Source organism: Balaenoptera ricei, chromosome 2 (genome assembly GCF_028023285.1).
Source record: "Balaenoptera ricei isolate mBalRic1 chromosome 2, mBalRic1.hap2, whole genome shotgun sequence".
Taxonomy (NCBI): Eukaryota; Metazoa; Chordata; class Mammalia; order Artiodactyla; family Balaenopteridae; genus Balaenoptera; species Balaenoptera ricei.
Window position 1 is genome coordinate 155452013 of NC_082640.1, and position 20530 is coordinate 155472542.

The 20530-nt window shown below is 41.0% G+C and overlaps 1 protein-coding gene across 5 annotated transcripts in view; it reads left to right on the top strand.

The window, feature by feature from the left end:
• Positions 1–20530, top strand: part of EXD2 (exonuclease 3'-5' domain containing 2) — a 96051-nt gene that overhangs the window by 50682 nt on the left and 24839 nt on the right. For 3 of the 5 annotated variants that reach the window (XM_059914503.1, XM_059914502.1, XM_059914504.1), the window contains exon 2: positions 8137–8522. In XM_059914503.1, the coding sequence (XP_059770486.1) occupies positions 8184–8522 (339 nt within the window). In that variant the 5' untranslated portion in view covers positions 8137–8183. The other 2 variants (XM_059914505.1, XM_059914506.1) reach the window with 2 other exon arrangements.

Below are 20530 nucleotides of genomic sequence, written 5' to 3' on the forward strand. Positions count from 1 at the left end.
GAGAATGTGGTTTTGATTTGCACTTCCCTGATGATTAACGATGTTGAGCATCTTTTCACGTGTCTGCTGGCCATCTGCATTTCCTCTTTGGAAAAATAGCTATTCAGTTCTTCTGCCCACTTTTTAATTGGGTTGTTTGTTTTGTTTTGTTTTTTGATGTTGAGTTGTATGAGCTGTTTATATATATTGGATATTAATCCCTTATTGGTCATATCATTTGCAAATATTTTCTCCTATTCAGTAGATTGTCTTTTCATTTTGTCAGTGGTTTCCTTTGCTGTGCAAAAGCTTTTTTTTCTTTTGGCTGTGTTGGGCCTTTGTTGCTGCGCACGGGCTTTCTCTAGTTGCAGCGAGCAGGGGCTACTCTTTGTTGCGGTGCGTGGGCTTCTCATTGCAGTGGCTTCTCTTGTTGCAGGGCATGAGCTCTAGGCATGCGGGCTTCAGTAATTGCAGCACACGGGCTCGGCAGCACAGGGGCTCTAGGTCACCTGGGCTTCGGTAGTTGTGGCATGCGGGCTCAGTAGTTGTGGCTCACGGACTCTAGAGTGCAGGCTCAGTAGTTGTGGCGCACGGGCTTACTTGCTCTGCAGCATGTGGGATCTTCCTGGGACCAGGGATTGAACCCGTGTCTCCTGCATTGGCAGGCAGATTCTTAACCACTGCACCACCAGGGAAGTCCCTTTTTTTTCTTTTTTTAAAAAATTAAAAAATATATATTTTTAAATAAAAATTTTTTTCTTTCTTTTTTTTCTGTGCAAAAGCTTTTACATTTAACTAAATGCTATTTGTTTATTTCTTCTTTTATTTGCTTTAGGAGATGGATCCAAAAAAATATTGCAATTTATGTCAAAGAGTGTTCTGCTTATGTTTTCTTCCAGGAGTTTTATAGTATCCAGTCTTACATTTAGGTCTTTAATCCATTTTGAGTTTATTTTTGTATGTGGTATTAGAGAATGTTCTGATTTCATTCTTTTCCATGTAGCTGTCCAGTTTTCCCAGCACCACCTATTGAAGAGACTGTCTTTTCTCCATTGTATATTCTTGCCTCCTTTGTCATAGATTAGGTAATCAGAGGTGCATGGGTTTATCTCTGGACTTTCTGTCCTGTTCCATAGATCTATATTTCTGTTTTTTGTGCCAGTACCATACTGTTTTGATTACTCTAGCTTTGTAGTATAGTCTGAAGTCAGGGAGCCTGATTCCTCCAGCTCCATTTTTCTTTCTCAAGATTGCTTTGGCCAGTCAGGGTCTTTTGTGTTTACATACAAATTGTAAAATTTTTTGTTCTAATTCTGTGAAGAAATACCATTGGTATTTTGGTAGGGATTGCATTGAATCTGTAGATTGCCTTGGGTAGTAAGGTCATTTTCACATTAATTCTTCCAATCCAAGAACACTATGTATCTTTCCATATGTTTGTATCATCTTCAATTTCTTTCATCAGCATCTTATAGTTTTCCAAGTACAAGTCTTTTACCTCCTTAGGTAGGTTTATTCCTAGGGATTTTATTCTTTTTGATGTGATGGTAAATGGGATTGTTTCCTTAATTTCTCTTTCTGATAGTTTGTTGTCATTGTATAGAAATGCATCAGATTTCTGTATATTAATTTTGTATCCTGCAACTTTAGCCAGTTCATTGATCGGTTCTAGTAGTTTTCTGGTGGCATCTTTAGGATAGTATCATGTCATCTGCAAACAGTGACTGTTTTACTTCTTCCTTTCCAATCTGGATTCCTTTTATTTTTTTTTTCTTCTCTGATTGCTGTGGCTAGGACTTCCAAAACTATGTTGAATAAAAGTGGTGAGAATGGGCATCTTTGTCTTGTTCCTGATCTTAGAGGAAATGCTTTCAGCCTCCACCATTGAGTATGATGTTAGCTGTAGGTTTGTCATTTATGGCCTTTATTATGTTGAGGCATGTTCCATCTATTTCTTTGTATGTTTTTAAAGAATGTGTATTCTCAAAATGCTGGGTGAAGAATTCTATACATGTTCCTTAGAAAATGCTAATTAATGATGTTGGAGACATGCCTGCAATAACTGGTGATTCTTGGATGTCTTTTCATATTTAAGAGTGCTGTAGGCTGAATGTTTTGTGTCCCCTCAAAATTCATATGTTGAAAACTAACCCCATTTGGGGGGACTTTGAGAAGTGATTAGATCATGAGGGTGGAGCCCTCATGAGTGGGATTAGTGCCACTCCCTTCTGGCCTGCAGAGTTTCTGCAGAAAATAAGCTGATAGCCTTGTATATTATTTGTTGCTTTTCCGTTGCTGCTTTTAATACTATCTTTCGTTTTTGTCATTTTGATTACAGTGTGTCTTGGTGTGTTCCTCTTTGGGTTAATCCTGTATGGGACTCTGTGCTTCCTGGACTTATATGTCTGTTTCCTTTCCCAGGTTAGGAAAGTTTTCAGCTATTACGTCTTCAAATATTTTCTCAGGCTCTTTCTCTTTCTCTTATTCTTCTGGGACCCCTATAATATGAATATTAGTGGGCTCGATGTTATCCCAGAAGTCTCTTAAACAGTTCTCATTTCTTTTCATTCTTTTTTTTTCTGTTCAGTGGCAGTGATTTCCACTACTTTGTCCTCCAGGTCACTGATCCATTCCTCTGTATCATTTGGCCTACTATTGATTCCTTCTAGTGTATTTTTCATTTCAGTTATTGTATTCTTCATCTCTGTTTGGTTGTTCTTTATAATTTCTAATTCTCAGTTAAAAACTTCTAACTTCTCACTTTGTGCATCCATTTTCCTCCTGAGTTCTTTGATCACCTTTGCAATCATTACTCTGAACTCTTTCTCAGGTAGATAGCCTATCTTCACTTCGCTTAGTTCTTCTTCTGGGGTTTTGTCGTGTTCCTTCATCTGGAACATGTTCCTCTGCTGCCTCATTTTGTCTAAGTTGCTATTTTTATTTATTTATTTTTATTTATTTATTTTTTTAATGTATTTTTTTTTAACGCATTGTTTACTCTGTTTATTTATTTATTTATTTTTGGCTGTGTTGGGTCTTCGTCTCTGTGCAAGGGCTTTCTCTAGTTGCGGCAAGTGGGGGGCCACTCTTCATCGCGGTGCGCGGACCTCTCACTATCGTGGCCTCTCTTGTTGCGGAGCACAGGCTCCAGACGCACAGGCTCAGTAATTGTGGCTCACGGGCCTAGCTGCTCCGTGGCATGTGGGATCTTCCCAGACCAGGGCTTGAACCCGTGTGCCCTGCATTGGTAGGCAGACTCTCAACCACTGCGCCACCAGGGAAGCCCGCTATTTTTATTTTTATGTATGTGGTAGATTAGTTACATTTCTTGACCTTGAAGAAGTGTCCTTCTGTAGGAGATGTCCTGTGTGTTCCAGCAGTGCGCTTCTGTCTCATCACCCAAGCTATATGCTCTAGGGGTTCCCCTTAAGAGGGCTGGGTGGGTCCTTCTGTTGTGGTGGGCTGACTGTGTGGGGGTCTGGTAGGCCTGGTTGGTCCCTAGTCTGGTTGGTTGCCAGGTCCTGCCTTATATGGATGCTGCTGGGTGCTGTTAAGAGGGCCTGGTAACAAGGCGACTGGCTTCAAAACCCTAGGTAGTCCTGGGGCTAGTGCTGGCTCACTGGTGGGTAGAGTCAGGGTCCGGAGGACTCCAGGGCTGTTGCCTGCCCCCTGGAGAGTGAAGCCAGGCCCTGAGGTTACTGTTGGACTACTGGCAGGCAGAGCCAGTTCCTGGAGTCTGGCTGCAGGGTCCAGGGATCCCAGAGCTTGTTTTAGATCATTGGTAGTGGGGGAGGTGGCGATTTCTGACACAGTTGGTATGGGTTCTGGGGTGTCCTGAAGCTTGTGTTGGCCTGCTAGTGCACAGGGCCAGGGCCCAGCTGGTCCCAGGGTAGGGTGTAGCCTGCTGTGGGCAGGCTAGGTCCACAGGCTGTGGGATTGTGGTTTTCTTGTGTCTGGTGTCTGTCCCCTGGTGGCTGAGGCTGGTCTAGAGGATAGTGCAGGCTTCCTGGAGGGCAGGGCCAATGTCTGCCCACTGGTGGGTGGAGCTGGGTCTTGGCCCTCTGGTGGGCAAGGCCCTGTCTAGAGGAGTGTCTAGAGGAGGCTGTGGGCTCAGGAAGACTTTAGGAAGCCTGTCTGCTTATGGGTGGGGCTGTGTCCCCACTCAGTTAGTTGTTTGGCCTGCGGCATCCCAGCACTGGTGTCTACAGACTATTGGATGGGGCTAGGTCTTGGCTCTAATGAGCTAGAGGGAGGAGCCCAAGATCACGCCCACCAGCACTGGCTTCCAAATATGACTGAGCTGCCAAATTTAGCTGTTGTCAGCTACAGCCGGCTCCCCACCTCTCCAAGGCCAGCAGGTAGGTTTGACTCAGACTCCTATCAAGTTACTGCTTTTGCCCTGAGTCCCGGTGCATGTAAGATCTTGTGTGTGCCCTTTAAGAGTGAAGTTGTATTTCCCACAGTCCTTCCTGAAATTAAGCCCGGCTGGCCTTCAAAGCCAAATGATCTGGGGGCTAGTCTTCCTGGTGCAGGACCCCCAGGCTGGGGAGCCTAACGTGGGGCTCAGAACTCTCATTTCTGTGGGAGAACTTCTGCACTATAACTTTTTTTTTTTTTTGACCACGTGGCTTGTAGAATCTTAGTTCTGTGACCAGGGATCGAACCCACACCCTTAGCAGTGAAAGCACGGAGTCTAACCACTGGACCACCAGGGAATTCCCACGTCTGCACTATAATTATTCTCCAGTTTGTGTGTTTCCCACCTGGGAGTGTGGGACTTGATTATATCATGTCCCCTCCTACTCATCTTGCGGTTCCTTCTTTGTGTCTTTAGTTGTAGACGATCTTTTCTGGGAGGTTTTGGTCTTTTTCATAGATGGTTGTTCTGCAGATAGTTGTGGTTTTGGTGTGCTTGTGAGAGGAAGTGAGCTCAGGGTCTTTCTACTCCACCACCTTGGCCAATCTTCAAGGGACTGTGTTCATATTCTCAGCCTTGGGCAGGTGGCTTGCCTGGGCCATAGTAGGTGAACACTTACAGGTTCTTGTTCATGGACAAGGCAACACTCTCCTGCATCTCCACTGTGCCCTGGGCCTGTGGCCTAGACTTCTGTCCCTGGGCTGGTGATATTCTCTAGCACTGGGGCTGGTATGAGTTCTGGTCTCTGCCCAGCTTTATCTCCTACCCACTGTGGGTTCCCTTCTTCCATTTCTGACACTTGATGATTTCCCTTTCTTCTTTTTAACTGTGTATTAAACTTTTATTATCTTTTTTTTTTAATATTTGTTTATTTATTTATTTATTTGGTTGTGCTTGGTCTTAGTTGCGTCATGTGGGCCCTTTAGTTGTGGCAGGCGGGCTCCTTACTTGCAGCTTGCCGGCTCCTTAGTTGCGGCATGCGAACTCAGTTGCAGCAAGCATGTGGAATCTAGTTCCCTGACCAGGGATCGAACCTGGGCCCCCTGCATTGGGAGCACGGAGTCTTAACCACTGTGCCACCAGGGAAGCCCCTTATTATCTTTTCAATGTTTTCTCCAACATTTGTATTGTTTAGAGTGAGAAAGGGAAGGGTTTTTATGTCTTCTCAGAGTATTTTAACTAGAAATCTTTCTATGCAAGTTCTTTAATCTTATTAAGTCCCAGTTTCCTCTTCAATAAAAGTGCTGGAGAAAGTACATATGAATACTTAAGCATAGTTTCTGCAAAAAAGTAAATATTTTAAAAACAGCATAGCCATTTTATTGTTTTCATTAGTACTGTAATAATTGTTGTGATTCCATTTTTCCTCTCCATTGCTGAATATCTCTGTAGGCATGATTATAGCCCAGGGTTGTTGTAAATATTAAATTATTTTTAAAAATTTGTTGTTGACGCTTTTAAAAATTGTTAAAAATAGTACACATTGGGAGTTCCCTGATAGTCTAGTGGTTAGGATCCTGGGCTTTCACCACTGTGGCCCGGGTTCAATCCCTGGTCAGGGAACTAAGATCCCACATGCCCCACAGCATGTCCAAAAAGAAAAAAAAAAAAATGGAATTCCCATTGAATGGGAAACCCTCAGCCATAGAGAAGTGTAGGCAGGCTCTAATAGGTCACTGTGTCTTTGGGCAGTATATATTTTAGGTCAGAGCCTACAGATGGGTAACCCAGAGCCCAAAATGTTTTTATTTGGCTGGCACAATGTTTCAAAAACTCTAAATTTGTTGCTAACACTTAAAAATGGTGATATTTCACATAAAATTCAGATATCTAACTTTTCTTGAGTAATCAGGATAATCAGGATAATCTGACCACACTGGGCCTTCTTCACAAACAGTATCAACAGCTTGTGCTGAATGGTTGCTCTGCCATGTTTTCTCTCCATTATTGAGGCCAAAGGCCACTTACCATTTATTGTTACACATTTACTGTCGTTTTTTAAAATAGTACAGAAATAGTTGTATATGCCTATTCTTCTGTCAAAAATAGGAAAACAAGAGATAGATGGAGAAAAACCACATTGTAAGCATTGATGAAAAAATTAATCAGTTGGTCTAAGAAAGAAATGGAAGATTTTATTCGAGCCAAATTTGAGGATTATAGCCCAGGAAGAGCATCTCAGAAAGCTCTGAGACCTGTTCCACCCCTTAGAAGTCAAGGCGCAGTTATGTAAGTTTTTTGAGACAGAGGCTGTACATCAAATGCTGTATTATTGGCAGTTTACATAATCCAGATCTAAGTGCCATGTGACCCCTTATGAGATCAAGAAGGAATGGCATCTTTCCTTACACAACAAGGAGTTGTCTTATTGATGCTAGAATATTGCTCTTTATGGTTGAGCAGGTATTTCTGTCAGTGGGGAAGGTTTGGTTAATGCATAGTGTAGATACACAGTGCACAGTGGGAGGAGAGAGGAGGCCAAAGGACAGAAAAAATTTTTTTGTTTAAATTTTTCTTGTCTTGCCATAAAATATGAATTTTATTTCACGTACAAAAAATGGAAAAGAGGCTATTTTGTGATAGAAAGGAAGACAGTTCCTACATATTTAATAGGATGTCTGTGTCAGTTTTCTCTTGCACTTGGCTTGCTTCACTTATTTATGTTATCCTGTTTGGACCCTGTGGACATTTCAATTTGCAACCTCCTCCTGAACATCCTGGATTTCTAAGTGCTGTTCTTTTCTTTTTCTTTTCTAGTCCTGTCTTCCCTTTTGTACTGCCCTAGCTTACCCTCAATAACTGAGTGTGTTTCCACGGAGAACTACCGAGACGTCTAGAGCAACGGAAAATCCATGTGTACTCAAGCCTGTTTGCTCCATCCCTCACCAGCCATGCCTCCTAGAAAAGTAAAAGTCCCCCTACCACTTGCTGATGATTAGATTTTTAAAAATTTTTATTTCTTTCTTTTTGGCTGCGTTGGGTCTTCGTTGCTGCTCACGGGCTTTCTCTAGTTGTGGCGAGCGGGGGCTACTCTTCGTTGTGGTGCGAGGGCTTCTCACTGTGGTGGCTTCTCTTTGTTGCGGAGCACGGGTTCTAGGTTCGCAGGCTCGGTAGGGCTCTAGGTTCGCAGGCTCAGTAGTTGTGGCACGTGGGCTCAGTAGTTGTGGCGTGCGGGCTCCAGAGAGCAGGCTCAGTAGTTGTGGCTCACGGGCCCAGCTGCTCCGCGGCATGTGGGATCTTCCCAGACCAGGGCTCGAACGCGTGTCCCCTGCATTGGCAGGCAGACTCTCAACCACTGCGCCACCAGGGAAGCCCTAGATTTTTTTTAAATTGCAAAGCAGACGTTTCCATTCAACTCTTAGAGATTGAAGGTTCAAACACAAACACCCTGAGGAAGATCCATTAACTAAAATTTACTCACAGTAAATCAGCAAGTGGAAGTAAGAGTCTAGTTTATTCTGTTTTGATTGATGTGATTTTATAGGATTAAGAGAGCCCTGGGCAACTGGTAGAGGGCAGGGGGTCTTTCTTGGATGGAGACAGAGGTGGAGTACAGGACATACAAAAGGGGGAAAAATTTTAAAATATCACTGTTTCATGTGGAAATTTGTTGCAATTTTTTTAGTTTGTGAGCACATGGATTGTGAATGCAACATTTTTTGCGGGGTGGTGGTGGGGCACTTGTGTCTGTGGAGCTTTAAATTCTGTATGTGAATATATTGTTGCCATTTGTTTTGCAGATTGTGGGATTAGCGATATGCTTTCCTAAACAACAGAAAAGTTGAAGATGTCTAAACACTTAGTGGCTTGGACAGTGACCACCGTTCTTGGTATGGCTGTCGGGGGGTTTGTCCTGTGGAAAGGCATCCAGCGCCGGAGGAGTAAAGCAAGTCATGTAACCCAGAAGCAGCTGCCACAGCAGCAGCAGAAAGTGCCAGGCAGGAGAGAGCGGCCCGCTCCAGTAGAGGACCAGCCGCACTCCAGTGCCCCCAGAGCCTCGTGGGAAGAGAGGATCCTTGGAGCAAAGGTGGTGACTGTGTCTCAGGAGGCGGAGTGGGATCAAATTGAGCCCTTGCTTAGGAGTGAGTTAGAAGATTTTCCAGTGCTTGGAATCGACTGTGAGTGGGTAAGTTAAAAAGCAAAAACAAAACGTATCTTTTCTGCTTTTCCAGCTAGGGACCTTGAATAGTCAAATAGAGGATAAGATTAAAGGAGAATTAGCTTGTTCTCAATTTATTTGTAAATAGATTTTAGCAGAAGGAGAAGCGGCTTCTCTTCTCAGGATAGGGGAGTGCTTATAATCATGGATTCTGGAGTCTGAGCTACATGAGTCCATTTTCACCACTTATTCTGTGAACTTGAACAGTACTTAACCTCTTTGAGCCTCAGTGTACTTATCTGTAGCAGGGGTGTAATGGTAACTACCGCCCAGGGCTTTTTTAAGGATTCAAATAGATAATCCCTATATAGGCTTCAGCACAATTTTAACAGAGAGTAATTGCTCATTAAATATTAGCTACTGTTAATATTTTTAGTAGTATTTTCATAGGATGCCATGGAGAAGATAGTTAAGGAGGTCTAGTTAAATGTGTTTATTACACAAATTGGGATTTAAAAAGATAATAGTTTAAATGCTAGACACTATTTACTCTAAGCCAGGTATTATGTTGTTTTTTCTTTCATTATCTCATTTAATTTTGACAATAATCCTTTGTAGGAAGATACTGTTATTATTTCTTTACAGATAGGAAGTGTTAAAAGGTTTAGTTACTTGCCCAAGGCTATGAAGCTAGTAACCAGCATTTGAGCTGGTCTTCCTTAACCATGGGTTAATTTTTCTAATAGCTATTACTTTGGGGGAGTTGTTACATAGTTGTGACGAGGATAATATGGTACACCTACTCTTCTGTCATTCTGATTCACAGAGTGAACTTTAATCTCCTTGCAACAGAAGATACTACAAAATATAAATAAGTCACAGTAATCGTCTCTTATTAATTCAGCATAATACCTTGCCAAAATTCTGTGATCTATGTCTTCTGGGTATCTGGAATACAGTCAAGAGCCAGGAAATGTAATCGAAAGAGGCCCTAAGCAGAATTGCTGCCACAAAATCAGATCACAGGTTGGTAGGAGGAGCTAAAGATGCCAGTACAATGATGACCAAGAAGAGAACACCTGACAGTGTGGGAAAAGTTTAGTAGTCACATAAGGCCTTACGGAGCTACTGAGGGTATTTCTTTTTTTTCTTTTTTGGCCGTGCACTGCACGGCTTGCGGGATCTTAGTTCTCTGACCAGGGATTGAACCTGCGCCCTCTGCTTGAAAGTGTGGAGTCTTAGCCACTGGACCGCCAGGGACTTCTCGAGGGTATTTCTTTATATCAGCAATAGCAGTAGTAGTTTATACCAATGACCTTGGGCCATCAGGAAAGGATTGGGCACCTTTTGTTTATTGTGTATAAGAATTATATCATTTTAGAAATAAACATATTTCTATATCATTTTAGACATATTTACACCAACAACCATAAAAGAAAACATTAGTAAACAGTGAGCTTTAGTAGATTAGGAAAACTCACATTTGCCCAACACCTTGATTATCCTACCAAGTGAAGTATAACTGCAGCAACAACGGGGTCGTCTGAAGTGAATAGTAATGCAATCGATTTAATAATATGTTTAATCGCTGTAGCAGAGTAAGTTAAAGTGGCAAATAATCCAAAACCCAGCTCCTTATGGCTTTGGAATATATTGAACTTCTTCTGATGCCACATTCCCTTCAGGTGTGATTGCATTTCTCTGATTGCTGCCACAGAAGAACTTTCATCCATCCTCCTTCTTTTCATTCTTCCATTTCTGATTCGTTTTCTCTTTCATTCACTTTTGTGTAAGTATTTGCTTAGTTATTGTTTTTGTTCTTGTTTTACACAGTCAGTATTTGTTTCAATTTACCAAAGTGTTTACCTTTTTCTTTGCTCATCTTTCCTTATATCTCAGAACTTTCTGGCATCATTCTCTTTAAGGTTGTCCTTTAGAAGTTCATTTCTTGAGGGGTCATTGATAGTAAACGTAATTATTACTGTTTTGAAAGTGTCCTTATTTTGCTTTTGATCTTTGAAGATATTTTCACTGGATATGAAATTCTAGTTTAGCAGCTTATCATTTTCAAGATCGCATTCCACTTTCTTCTGGCTTCCATTGTTGCTGTTGAAAATAACTGTGAGTGTAAATGTTGATTCTTTATAGGTAATCTAATTTTGGTAGCTCCTTTTAAGATCTTTTTGAGTTGCTGGTTCTGAAGATTCGCTCTCATGAGACTAGTGTTTTTCTCTTTCTGTATTTCCTGCTTGGGATTCAGAGAGATATCCTGGATGTAAGGATTGGTATCATATATCAATTTTTAAATTCTCTTTGAAGATTGCCTTTACCCTGTTTTTTCTTCTCCTCCTCTTCCTCCTCCTCCTCTTCTTCCTACCCCTCCTCTTTCACCTTCTTCTTCTTCCTTTTTTTTTTTCCTTCTTCTTTCTTGCTAGAATTAGATCAGCTATATTCTGAACTTTTTCTGCTCTCCTACATGTCTGGTAATCTCTTTTATATTTAACATATCTTAGTCTCTCTGGATTCATTCTGCACAATTTCTTCAGGTCTCTTTTATAGTTCCCTTTTTCTTTCTTTAGTTTTGTGTAATCTGCTATTTAACTTACCCCTTGAGTCTTTTTTTTTTTAACCATTTTTATTGTGAAATAAAACACATCAAGAAAAGTGCCTGAAACAAAAACAAAGAGCTAAATGATTTCACTAAAGAGAACAGCTGTGTAACTGGAAACTAGGTCAAGAAACAGAATTTGCTAGTACCCCAGAAGCTCCCCTTGTGACCCCTAGTAATCACTGTCCTCCCACCAAGGGTTACTATTATCCTGATTTTATGGTATTTACTGTCGTGTTTTTCTTTATACTTTTACTACTTAAACATGCATGCCTAGGCACAATAATTGAGTTTTGTCTGTCTTTTAAATTTAATGTAAATGAAACTATCAAGTGTGTATTTTGTGTCTGGCTTCTTTTGTTCAACATTATGTTTGTGAGATTTACCCATGTTGTGTGTGACTGTGATTCATTGCCATATGTCCATTGTGTAAATATATCATGATTTATTCATCCATTCTAATATTGATGGACTTTTGGGTTGTGTACAGTTTGGGGCTCTTACAAAGAATGCTGCAGTGAACAAATGCACTTATTATTATTGGGCGTATGTATCTATGAGTGGAGTTCTAGGTCATAGAGTTTGTATATATATCTTTAACTTTTATAAATAATGCCAAATTGTTTTCCAAGGTGGTTTTAACTAGTTTACCCTCATCAGTAGTAATGAGTGTACCCATTGTTTCTAGCTGTTTTCAGAAGTGGTTCTACTAATTTAATCTCTCACCAAGACTGTATGAGAATTCCCTTTGTCTTATATCCTTGTCCACATTTGGTACTGTCAGATTTTAAAATTTTAGCCATCCTAATGGATGTGTAGTAATATTTCATTGTGGTTTTAATTTGCATGTCCCTGACCAGTACTGAGATTGAGCATCTTTCTATATTTTATTGATCATTTTGATATCTTCTTTTCTGGAGTACTTGTTCAAGTCTCTTGCCTCTTTTTCTATCGAGTTGTCTTTTTCTTACTGATTTATAGTTCTTTATATATTTTGGTTATGGACCCTTTGTGAGTTAAATGTCTTCCTCCATTCTGTGGATTGCCTTTACATTCTTTTATTGTTAAAGCTTGATGATCAGAAGATCTGTATAGTGCTGTGTAACAAATCTTACCTTATCCCTAATCGTGAATATACTCTCCTATGTTATTTTCTTGGAGTTCTATGGGGTTTTTTTTTAATACATAAATTTACTTATTTTATTTATTTATTTTTGGCTGCGTTTGGTCTTTGTTCCTGCACGCAGGCTTTCTCTGATTGTGGCAAGTGGGGGCTACTCTTCGTTGCGGTGTGCGGGCTTGCAGTGTCTTCTCGTTGCAGAGCACGGGCTCTAGGCGTGCGGGCTTCAGTAGTTGTGGCACGCAGGCTCAGTAGTTGTGGCTCACGAGCGCTAGAGCACAGGCTCAGTATTTGTGGCGCATGGGCTTAGTTGCTCTGCAGCATATGGGATCTTCCCGGACCAGGGCTCGAACCCGTGTCACCTGCATTGGCAGGTGGATTCTTAACCACTGCACCAACAGGGAAACCCTAAATGTGTGACTCTGTTTCTGTTTTGTACTTTAGTTCACGTGTAGCCATTTTTAGATTCCACCTATAAGTGATAACTTATGATAAGTCTCTTTTTCTGTCTGACTTATGTCACTTAGAATGATTGTACCTAAGTCCACCCGAGTTGCTGCAACTGGCCTTATTTCATTGATTTCATGGTTGAGTAATATTCCATTGTACATAAGTACCACATCTTCTTTATCCATTTTTTCCTTCCAAGCACATTTATGTTGTATCCAAGTCGAGGCTCTTGTAAACAGAGCAGCACTAAACGTTGGGATGCCTGTGTCCTGTGGATTTTTGGTTTTCCCAAGATATACGCCCATGAGTGGAAGTGCCGTATGCTCTGTAGCTCTGTTTTTTTTTTTTTTTTTTGGCTGCGCTAGGTCTTCGTTGCTGCCTACGGGCTTTCTCTAGTTGCAGCGAGTGGGGGCTACTCTTCGTTGCGGTGCGCAGGTTTCTCATAGCGGTGGCTTCTCATGTTGCAGAGCACGGGCTCTAGGCACGTGGGCTTCAGTAGTTGTGGCACGCAGGCTCAGTAGTTGTGGCGCACAGGCTTAGTTGCTCCGCGGCATGTGGGATCTTCCCAGACCAGGGCTCGAACCCATATCCCCTGCATTGGCAGGCGGATTCTTAACCACTGCACCACCAGGGAAGTCCCCTGTAGCTCTGTTTTTAGATTTTTTATTAAACACAATACACTTCTCCAGAGTGGCCGTTGGCAATTTACATTCCCACCATCAGCATAACAGGGCTTCCCCTTCTCCACGCACCGTCCTGCATTTCTGGTTTTTACACTTTGTGAGGATGGCCCTTCTGACTGATGCGAAGTGATACCTCTTTGTAGTATTGATTTGCATTGTCCACCTTTTTGGTTGGCCAAAAAGGGCGTATGCGTTTTTCCTGAATATCAGGAAAAACGCATACGCCCTTTTTGGCCAACTGCATCATTGGCGAAGTTCAGCCACTTTTCATGTGCTTTAATGGCAGGTTCAATCTACCTCTTGAAATCCCTTTCCTGCAATTCTGCCTTGCTTACAAGTCCTTTTCGATGACTTACCTCAAGACTTTTTTTGATGATAGGTATCATTTACAGCCCTGCAGGTTTGAATTGCAGTGTCCCTGAGCTCCATTTTTCAACTTGTTGTTTTGGGAACTGGCCACAAAACAGCAGGATTGCTTCAAGCCCTATTCTGGTTCCGGGGGCAAGCTGAGCCTTTGGTCAGTTCCTCTTCCTGATTGGAAATTAAAGTGGCATGTGCCTGTCCAAACAACTAGGGCTTGTCTCTCATTGGTTTCCCCGCTTCCGCTTCATCCTCCGGACAAATTCCAAACTGTGCGAAACAGGATGTTGAAGGTGCTGACTTCCCCAGGTGGGGAGATTGTTAGGAAAGAGGCTGGAGGGGGGAACCTGGCCACCAGGAGATGAGGATATGAGGTGCCTTTTCCAAACTCTTCCCGGTCAGCCGGTGTACCATCCTCTGGGCGTCCCATGCATGTTTTAGCTGTAGGAAGGGTCCCCAGCACCTGGAGATTTGGGAGCCATGGAATGGGGACCAGGTAGCAGTACTCTAAAGGGGCTGCATTTGCTGGCCCATCCTCACCAAGCCTCTCAGCCCCACGAGTGTCCAGCCTTAGCTCCCATCCAGCTGTGGGTCTAGATGTGGTCTGTCCAGGTTGCATCACAGCCCCGAACGAATTCTGTAAGAATTTCTCTCTCTCTCTCACTTTTTTTTTTTTTGAATTTATTTTTATAATGGTATATATCTGATTTTCAGTGCTGTGTTTCTTGCTGCTGTACCTCCATTTGATTCACTTACAGAGAGACATCAATAAATTCTTTTTCAGATTCTTACCAGTCTTTTTGGTTTTTTGTTTTTTTTGGCTGTGTTGGGTCTTTGTTGCTGCGCACAGACTTTCTCTAGTTGCGGGGAGCGGGGGCTACTCTTCATTATGGTGCGTGGGCTTCTCACTGCGGTGGCTTCTCTTGTTGCAGAGCACGGGCTCTAGGTGTGCGGGCTTCAGTAGTTGTGGCGCACGGGCTTAGTTGCTCCATGGCATGTGGGATCTTCCCGGACCAGGGCTCGAACCTGTGTCCCCTGCATTGGCAGGTGGAATCTTAACCACTGCGCCACCAGGGAAGCCCGAGTTTTGTGGTTTTAACATTGCATATTTAGATTTATAATCTATCTGGAATTGATTTTTTTGTGTGTGTGTGTATGATGTGAAGTAGGGTTGAGTTTCATTTTTTCCTCTTATGGATATCCAATTGTCCTAGCACCACTGATTGAAAAGATAAATCTCACTGCTGTGCAATGCCACTTTACTATAAAACAGGTATCTCTTTTTTTCATTTTCTTTTTTAAAATAAATTATTTATTTATTTATTTTTTGTCTGCGTTGGGTTTTTGTTGCTGGGTGTGGGCTTTCTCTAGTTGTGGCGAGCCGGGGCTACTCTTCGTTGCGGTGCATGGGCTTCTCGTTGCAGTGGCTTCTCTTGTTGCGGAGCACAGGCTCTAGGCACGCGGGCTTCAGTAGTTGTGGCACGCGGGCTCACTAGTTGTGGCTCGTGGGCTCTAGAGTGCAGGCTCAGTAGTTGGGGTGCACGGGCTTTTAGTTGCTCTGCGGCATGTGGGATCTTCCCGGACCAGGGCTCGAACCCGTGTGCCCTGCATTGGCAGGCGGATTCTTAACCACTGCGCCACCAGGGAAGTCCCAAAACAGGTATCTCTATAGGAATAGATCTATTTCTGGACACTTTAGTAGTCTATTTTTCTATTCTTCCACCAGTGATCACAAACTGTCTTAGTTACTGTTGCTTTATAATGACTCTTGATATCTGCCACAGCAAGACTTTCTATCTTGTTTTTTTCCCGGAGGGTCTTGGATAGTCTTGGTCCTTTGCATTTCCTTATACATTTTAGAATCAGCTTTTCAGGTTCTACCAAAAATAATTTCTTGATATTTTGATTAAGATTGCATTGGATCAATAGATCAGTTTGTGGGGAATTGACTTCTTTCCAATATTGAGTTTTATAATCTAAGAATATTTATTTAGATCTTTAACTTCTCTTAATAATATATTTGTAGTTTTCTGTGATTTAAAAATATTCTGTTTTAAATGAAATCTTAAAAAATGATGTGGGGGCTTCCCTGGTGGCGCAGTGGTTGAGAATCTGCCTGCGAATGCAGGGGACACGGGTTCGAGCCCTGGTCTGGGAAGATCCCACATGCCGCAGAGCAACTGGGCCCGTGAGCCACAATTGCTGAGCCTGCGCGTCTGGAGCCTGTGCTCCGCAACAAGAGAGGCCGCGATAGTGAGAGGCCCGCGCACCGCGATGAAGAGTGGCCCCCACTTGCCACAACTAGAGAAAGCCCTCGCACAGAAACGAAGACCCAACACAGCCATAAATAAATAAATTAATTAATTTTTTTAAAATGGGCTTTATTTAAAAAAAAAAAAAAAAATGATGTGGGTCTTTCCTGGTGGTGCAGTGGTTAAGAATCCGCCTGCCAGTGCAGGGGACACGTGTTCCAGCCCTGGTCCGGGAAGATCCCACATGCCGCGGAGCAACTAAGCCCATGCGCCGCAAATACTGAAGGCTGCGCACCTGGTGCCCGTACCCCGCAACAAGAGAAGCCACCGCAATGAGACGCCTGCGCACCGCAACAAAGAGTAGCCCCCACTCACTACAACTAGGGAAAGCCCACACGCAGCAATGAAGACCCAACGCAGCCAAAAATAAATAAGTAAATAAATTAATTATTTTAAAAAGTTGTGTTTCTTTCTGGTATATAGAAATGTAACTTTATATGTATTTCTCTTATACTAAGGAACTTACTAAACTCACTTATTAATTCTAATTACTTGTAGATTCTTCTGGGTTTGTATATAAACTATTATATTATCTGTGAAGTGACAATTTTTTTTCCAGTCCTTACACTTTGTATTTCTTTTCCTGCTTTGCTGAACTGGCGAGGATCTCAATATAGTGCTCAGTATGAGTGGTGACAGTAGGCATCCTTGACTTATTCTCTATCTCAGAATGACAGCTTTCAACATTTTCATATTGAGTACGATATCTTTAGTAGGTTTGTTTACAGATTAAATACATTCAATTCTATTCTTGGTTTCTTAAGAATTTTTTTGTTTTGTTTTGTTTTGTTTTGTTTTGGCTGCGCCACGCAGCTCATGGAATCTTAGTTCCCTGATCAGGCACTGAACCCGGGCTCTTGGCAGTGAAAATGTGGAGTCCTAACCACTGGACCACCAGGGAATTCCCAAGAGTTTTTTTTTTTTTTTTTTTTTAAAGAATGAGATATTGTCATTTGTAGCAGCAAGAATGGACCTAGAGAATATCATACCAAGTAAAGTAAGTCAGACAGAGAAGTACAAATATTAATAGGATATCACTTATATGTGGAATCTAAAAATGATAAATGAATCTATATACAAAACAGAAATAGACTCACAGACATAGAAAACAAACTTATGATTAACAAAGGGGAAAGGGGGTGGAGGAGGGATAAACTAGGAGTATGAGATTAACAGATATAAACTATTATACATAAAATAGATAAGCAACAAGGATTTATTGTATAGCACAGGGAACTAGATTTAATATCTTATAATAACCTATAATGGAAAATAATTTGAAATATATATATACATATATACACATATATATATATAAAACAATCACTGCTGTACACCTGAAACTAACACAATATTGTAAATCAATTATACTTCAATTTTAAAAAAGTTTTTTTAAAATTATGAATAGTTGTTGAATTTTATTAAGTGCCTTTTCTGAATTTCTTGAGATGAGTATGTAGCTTTTCTCCTTTATTCTGTTCTTGTGGTGAAAATACATTGATTTTTGAATTCCTGGAATAAATCTGACTTGGTCATGATGTCTTATTCTCCTTATACATTGCTGAATTCACTTTACTAGTGTTTTAAAAATAATCTATATTCATGAGTGATATTGGCTTATAATTTTCCTTTCTAGAAATGACCTTGTCAGATTTTGATTAAAATGTTATGCTGGCCTCATACAAGTTAGGGCTGTTCCTTGTTTTTGTGTTCTCTGGAAGAGTTTGTGTAAGATTGTCATTCTTTTTTCCTTAAATGTTTGATTAGAGTCTATTGGTGAAGCCATCTGGAGTTTTCTTTTGAGGGAAGTTTTTGAATTATGAATACAATTTTTAAAATAGTGTTGGGGCTATACATATTTTCTATTTCTTCATGTCTGTTTTGATAAATTTTATTTTTCATCTAAATATGTCTTCTTTCAAAATTTTAAATTACAGGCATATACTTGTTTATAATATCCAGTGACTTTTTTTTTTCCTATCTGATGGATATGTAAGGACATTTTTGACAATGCTTATTGGCTTCTCTTTTTTTTTCTTGATTACTCCTTCCATGGGTTTATCAGTGTTATTAGTCTTTTCAGAGAACCAGCTTCTGGCTTTGTTGATCTTTATTGTATGTTTATGTTCCATTATGCTGATTTCTGCTCTTTATTATTTCTTTTCATCTACTTGTTTGGGTATAATTTGCTATTCTCCATTTATTCTTCGACCTACTCTAATCTGACATCCTACCATACTACTCCACTGAAACGGATGAAGTTGATGGCTTTCTTGTTTTCCAGTCCAGTGGACACTTATTTGGACTCATGTTATTCTAGCTCTCAAAAGCATCTGCATAATTCCTGCACGAGACATTCTCTTTGGCTTTCATGCCATCATGCTCTCCTATCTCCTATCTTACTGTTCTTTCCTCTTTTTCCTTTTCTGATCCCCCTTCTACCTCACATCCAAATATTGAGTTGACGTAGGCTTGGTCTCTTCTGTATCCACCCCAGGGACTGCAAACTCAGATGCCTACAAGGTCCAGACAGGAAATGTAAATGAACAATGTAGAGTGATTGTTTGCATTTTCGAATGCATAGGAACATTCTTCAATTTCATAAAGAAGTATGCTCCCTCCCTTTTTTCTTTAAACACAAGGCCTCTGTGATCTATCTTCCATTTTCCTAGTTTTGATAGAGACATGGATCCTGAGAAATATTTCTTTGCTGGAAAAACAGTGGTTTACAAATACAGTGATAAATGGGAAATGACAGTTGGCTTCAGTGTTGAGAAGACATTATGGTGAATTAGAGAATTCATGCCTTATATAAATGAGGAAGCTGCTATACAGTTCAAGCCAAGTGTTGCCAGATTGTCCAGTTCTTTAAAAAGAAACTCGATATATTCTAGATTTTTTTAAAATGTGAACTCCACTGCAATTTAAAAGTTCTGGCACAAGTTTTTAAAATGTGGAGATCAAAAAAATATATAATATTAAACATCTGTGGGTCAGCAGACAGGTCCAAGGACCACTAATTTATGTCCTCTAATCTATATTCTTTTTCTAAGTGACCTCACCTAGTTTTATAGCTTTAAATATCGTTGATAGGCTGAAGACTCTCAAAATTAGAACTCCAGCCCTTTACATCCACCTGTCTACTTGACATCTCCCTTGAATGTCTAATAGTCATCTCAGACTTAACATGTTCCTAACAGACCTCTTGATTTTTCTTCCCAAACCTGTATTATCCCTAGTCTTCTCCACCTTTAAGATTAAAATCAAGAGAGACATGCTCCCCGCTAAGGTTTGTCTAACAGAAGTGATATGATTGAAAGTCAGACACAAAAAGGCAGTTATAATATGTTAAGTTTCTTTAATGGCAAAATATGTGGAAATTCAAAGAAGTGGTTCTAGAAAGCAGGAAATAACACAGCATTCTACCAGATAGAGGTATGTGTTTCCAGATTCCCCCGAGTTACCCATGGTGATGTGTAACCATGGATAAATCACCTGTATAAAATGAGGATTCTGCCATGTTTTAGAAGCTATTATTGCCTTTCTCCTGGGGAGAGGGAGATGTTAAATAGATTTCTGGCCCCTGACTCCTGCCTGATTTTTTCTGGAGTCTCTGGCTATAGACTGCCTTGCTTAACAGGTGCAAAGTAATTGGTGTAATAAAGACTGAATGAAGTGAAGGTCATTTTCCCAAGAGCATCCTTCTGCAGGCCCAGGCTTCAGGCTTGCCTGAAGTTCCCTCCTTTTTCCTTACTATTAACCCTTCATTTCCATTTAGAAAGTATTACCCTTGTTATTTCCAAAATAGATTTTGCATCCATATACTTCTCTACATCTCCTCTACTTCCTTCCTAGTCCATCCCTCAAGAGTCTCTTATTTGGACCTTTGCAGTAGCCTCCTGACTGGCCTCCCTACTTGGACTCATATACCTATGATCCCTTCTCCATAGAGTAAGCAAAGTGATCTTTTAAAAATGCTAATCTGATCATCTCAGTCCCCTGCTTGAAAAGCCTCCATTGCTTCTTATAAAACCAAGATGTCTTAATTGCTTAGGTGTTCTTAAGGACTCACATGCTCTTGCCTCTCTCAGCATCTCTGATTTTGTCTCCTTTTCTCTTCCTCTTACTACTTTCCAGCCTTATTGAGCCTTCATTCTGTCACTTGAACAGGACAAGCTCATTCCTGTCTCAAAGCCATGGTCTAATTTAACTGACACATAAACTCCACAGATAGGGATGTTTATTAGTTAACCTTGTTCCAGCCCAGAATATGGTCTCAGATTATTTTTTGCTCCCTGCTGCCATTGTGGGGTCATTTAAAGAATCACGGACTTTTCCATAATGTTTTATTTGCTCTGGATTTGTAAGATCCCTGAAGCTAAAATGGATGATCACTGGCCTTCAGGAAGGAGGATCCCTAAACCAGTCCTCTGTGAGTGAATCACTGAAATACAGAAAAAAGTGTTAGAAATTTTGTCTACAATGATTGATGGCATCATTCA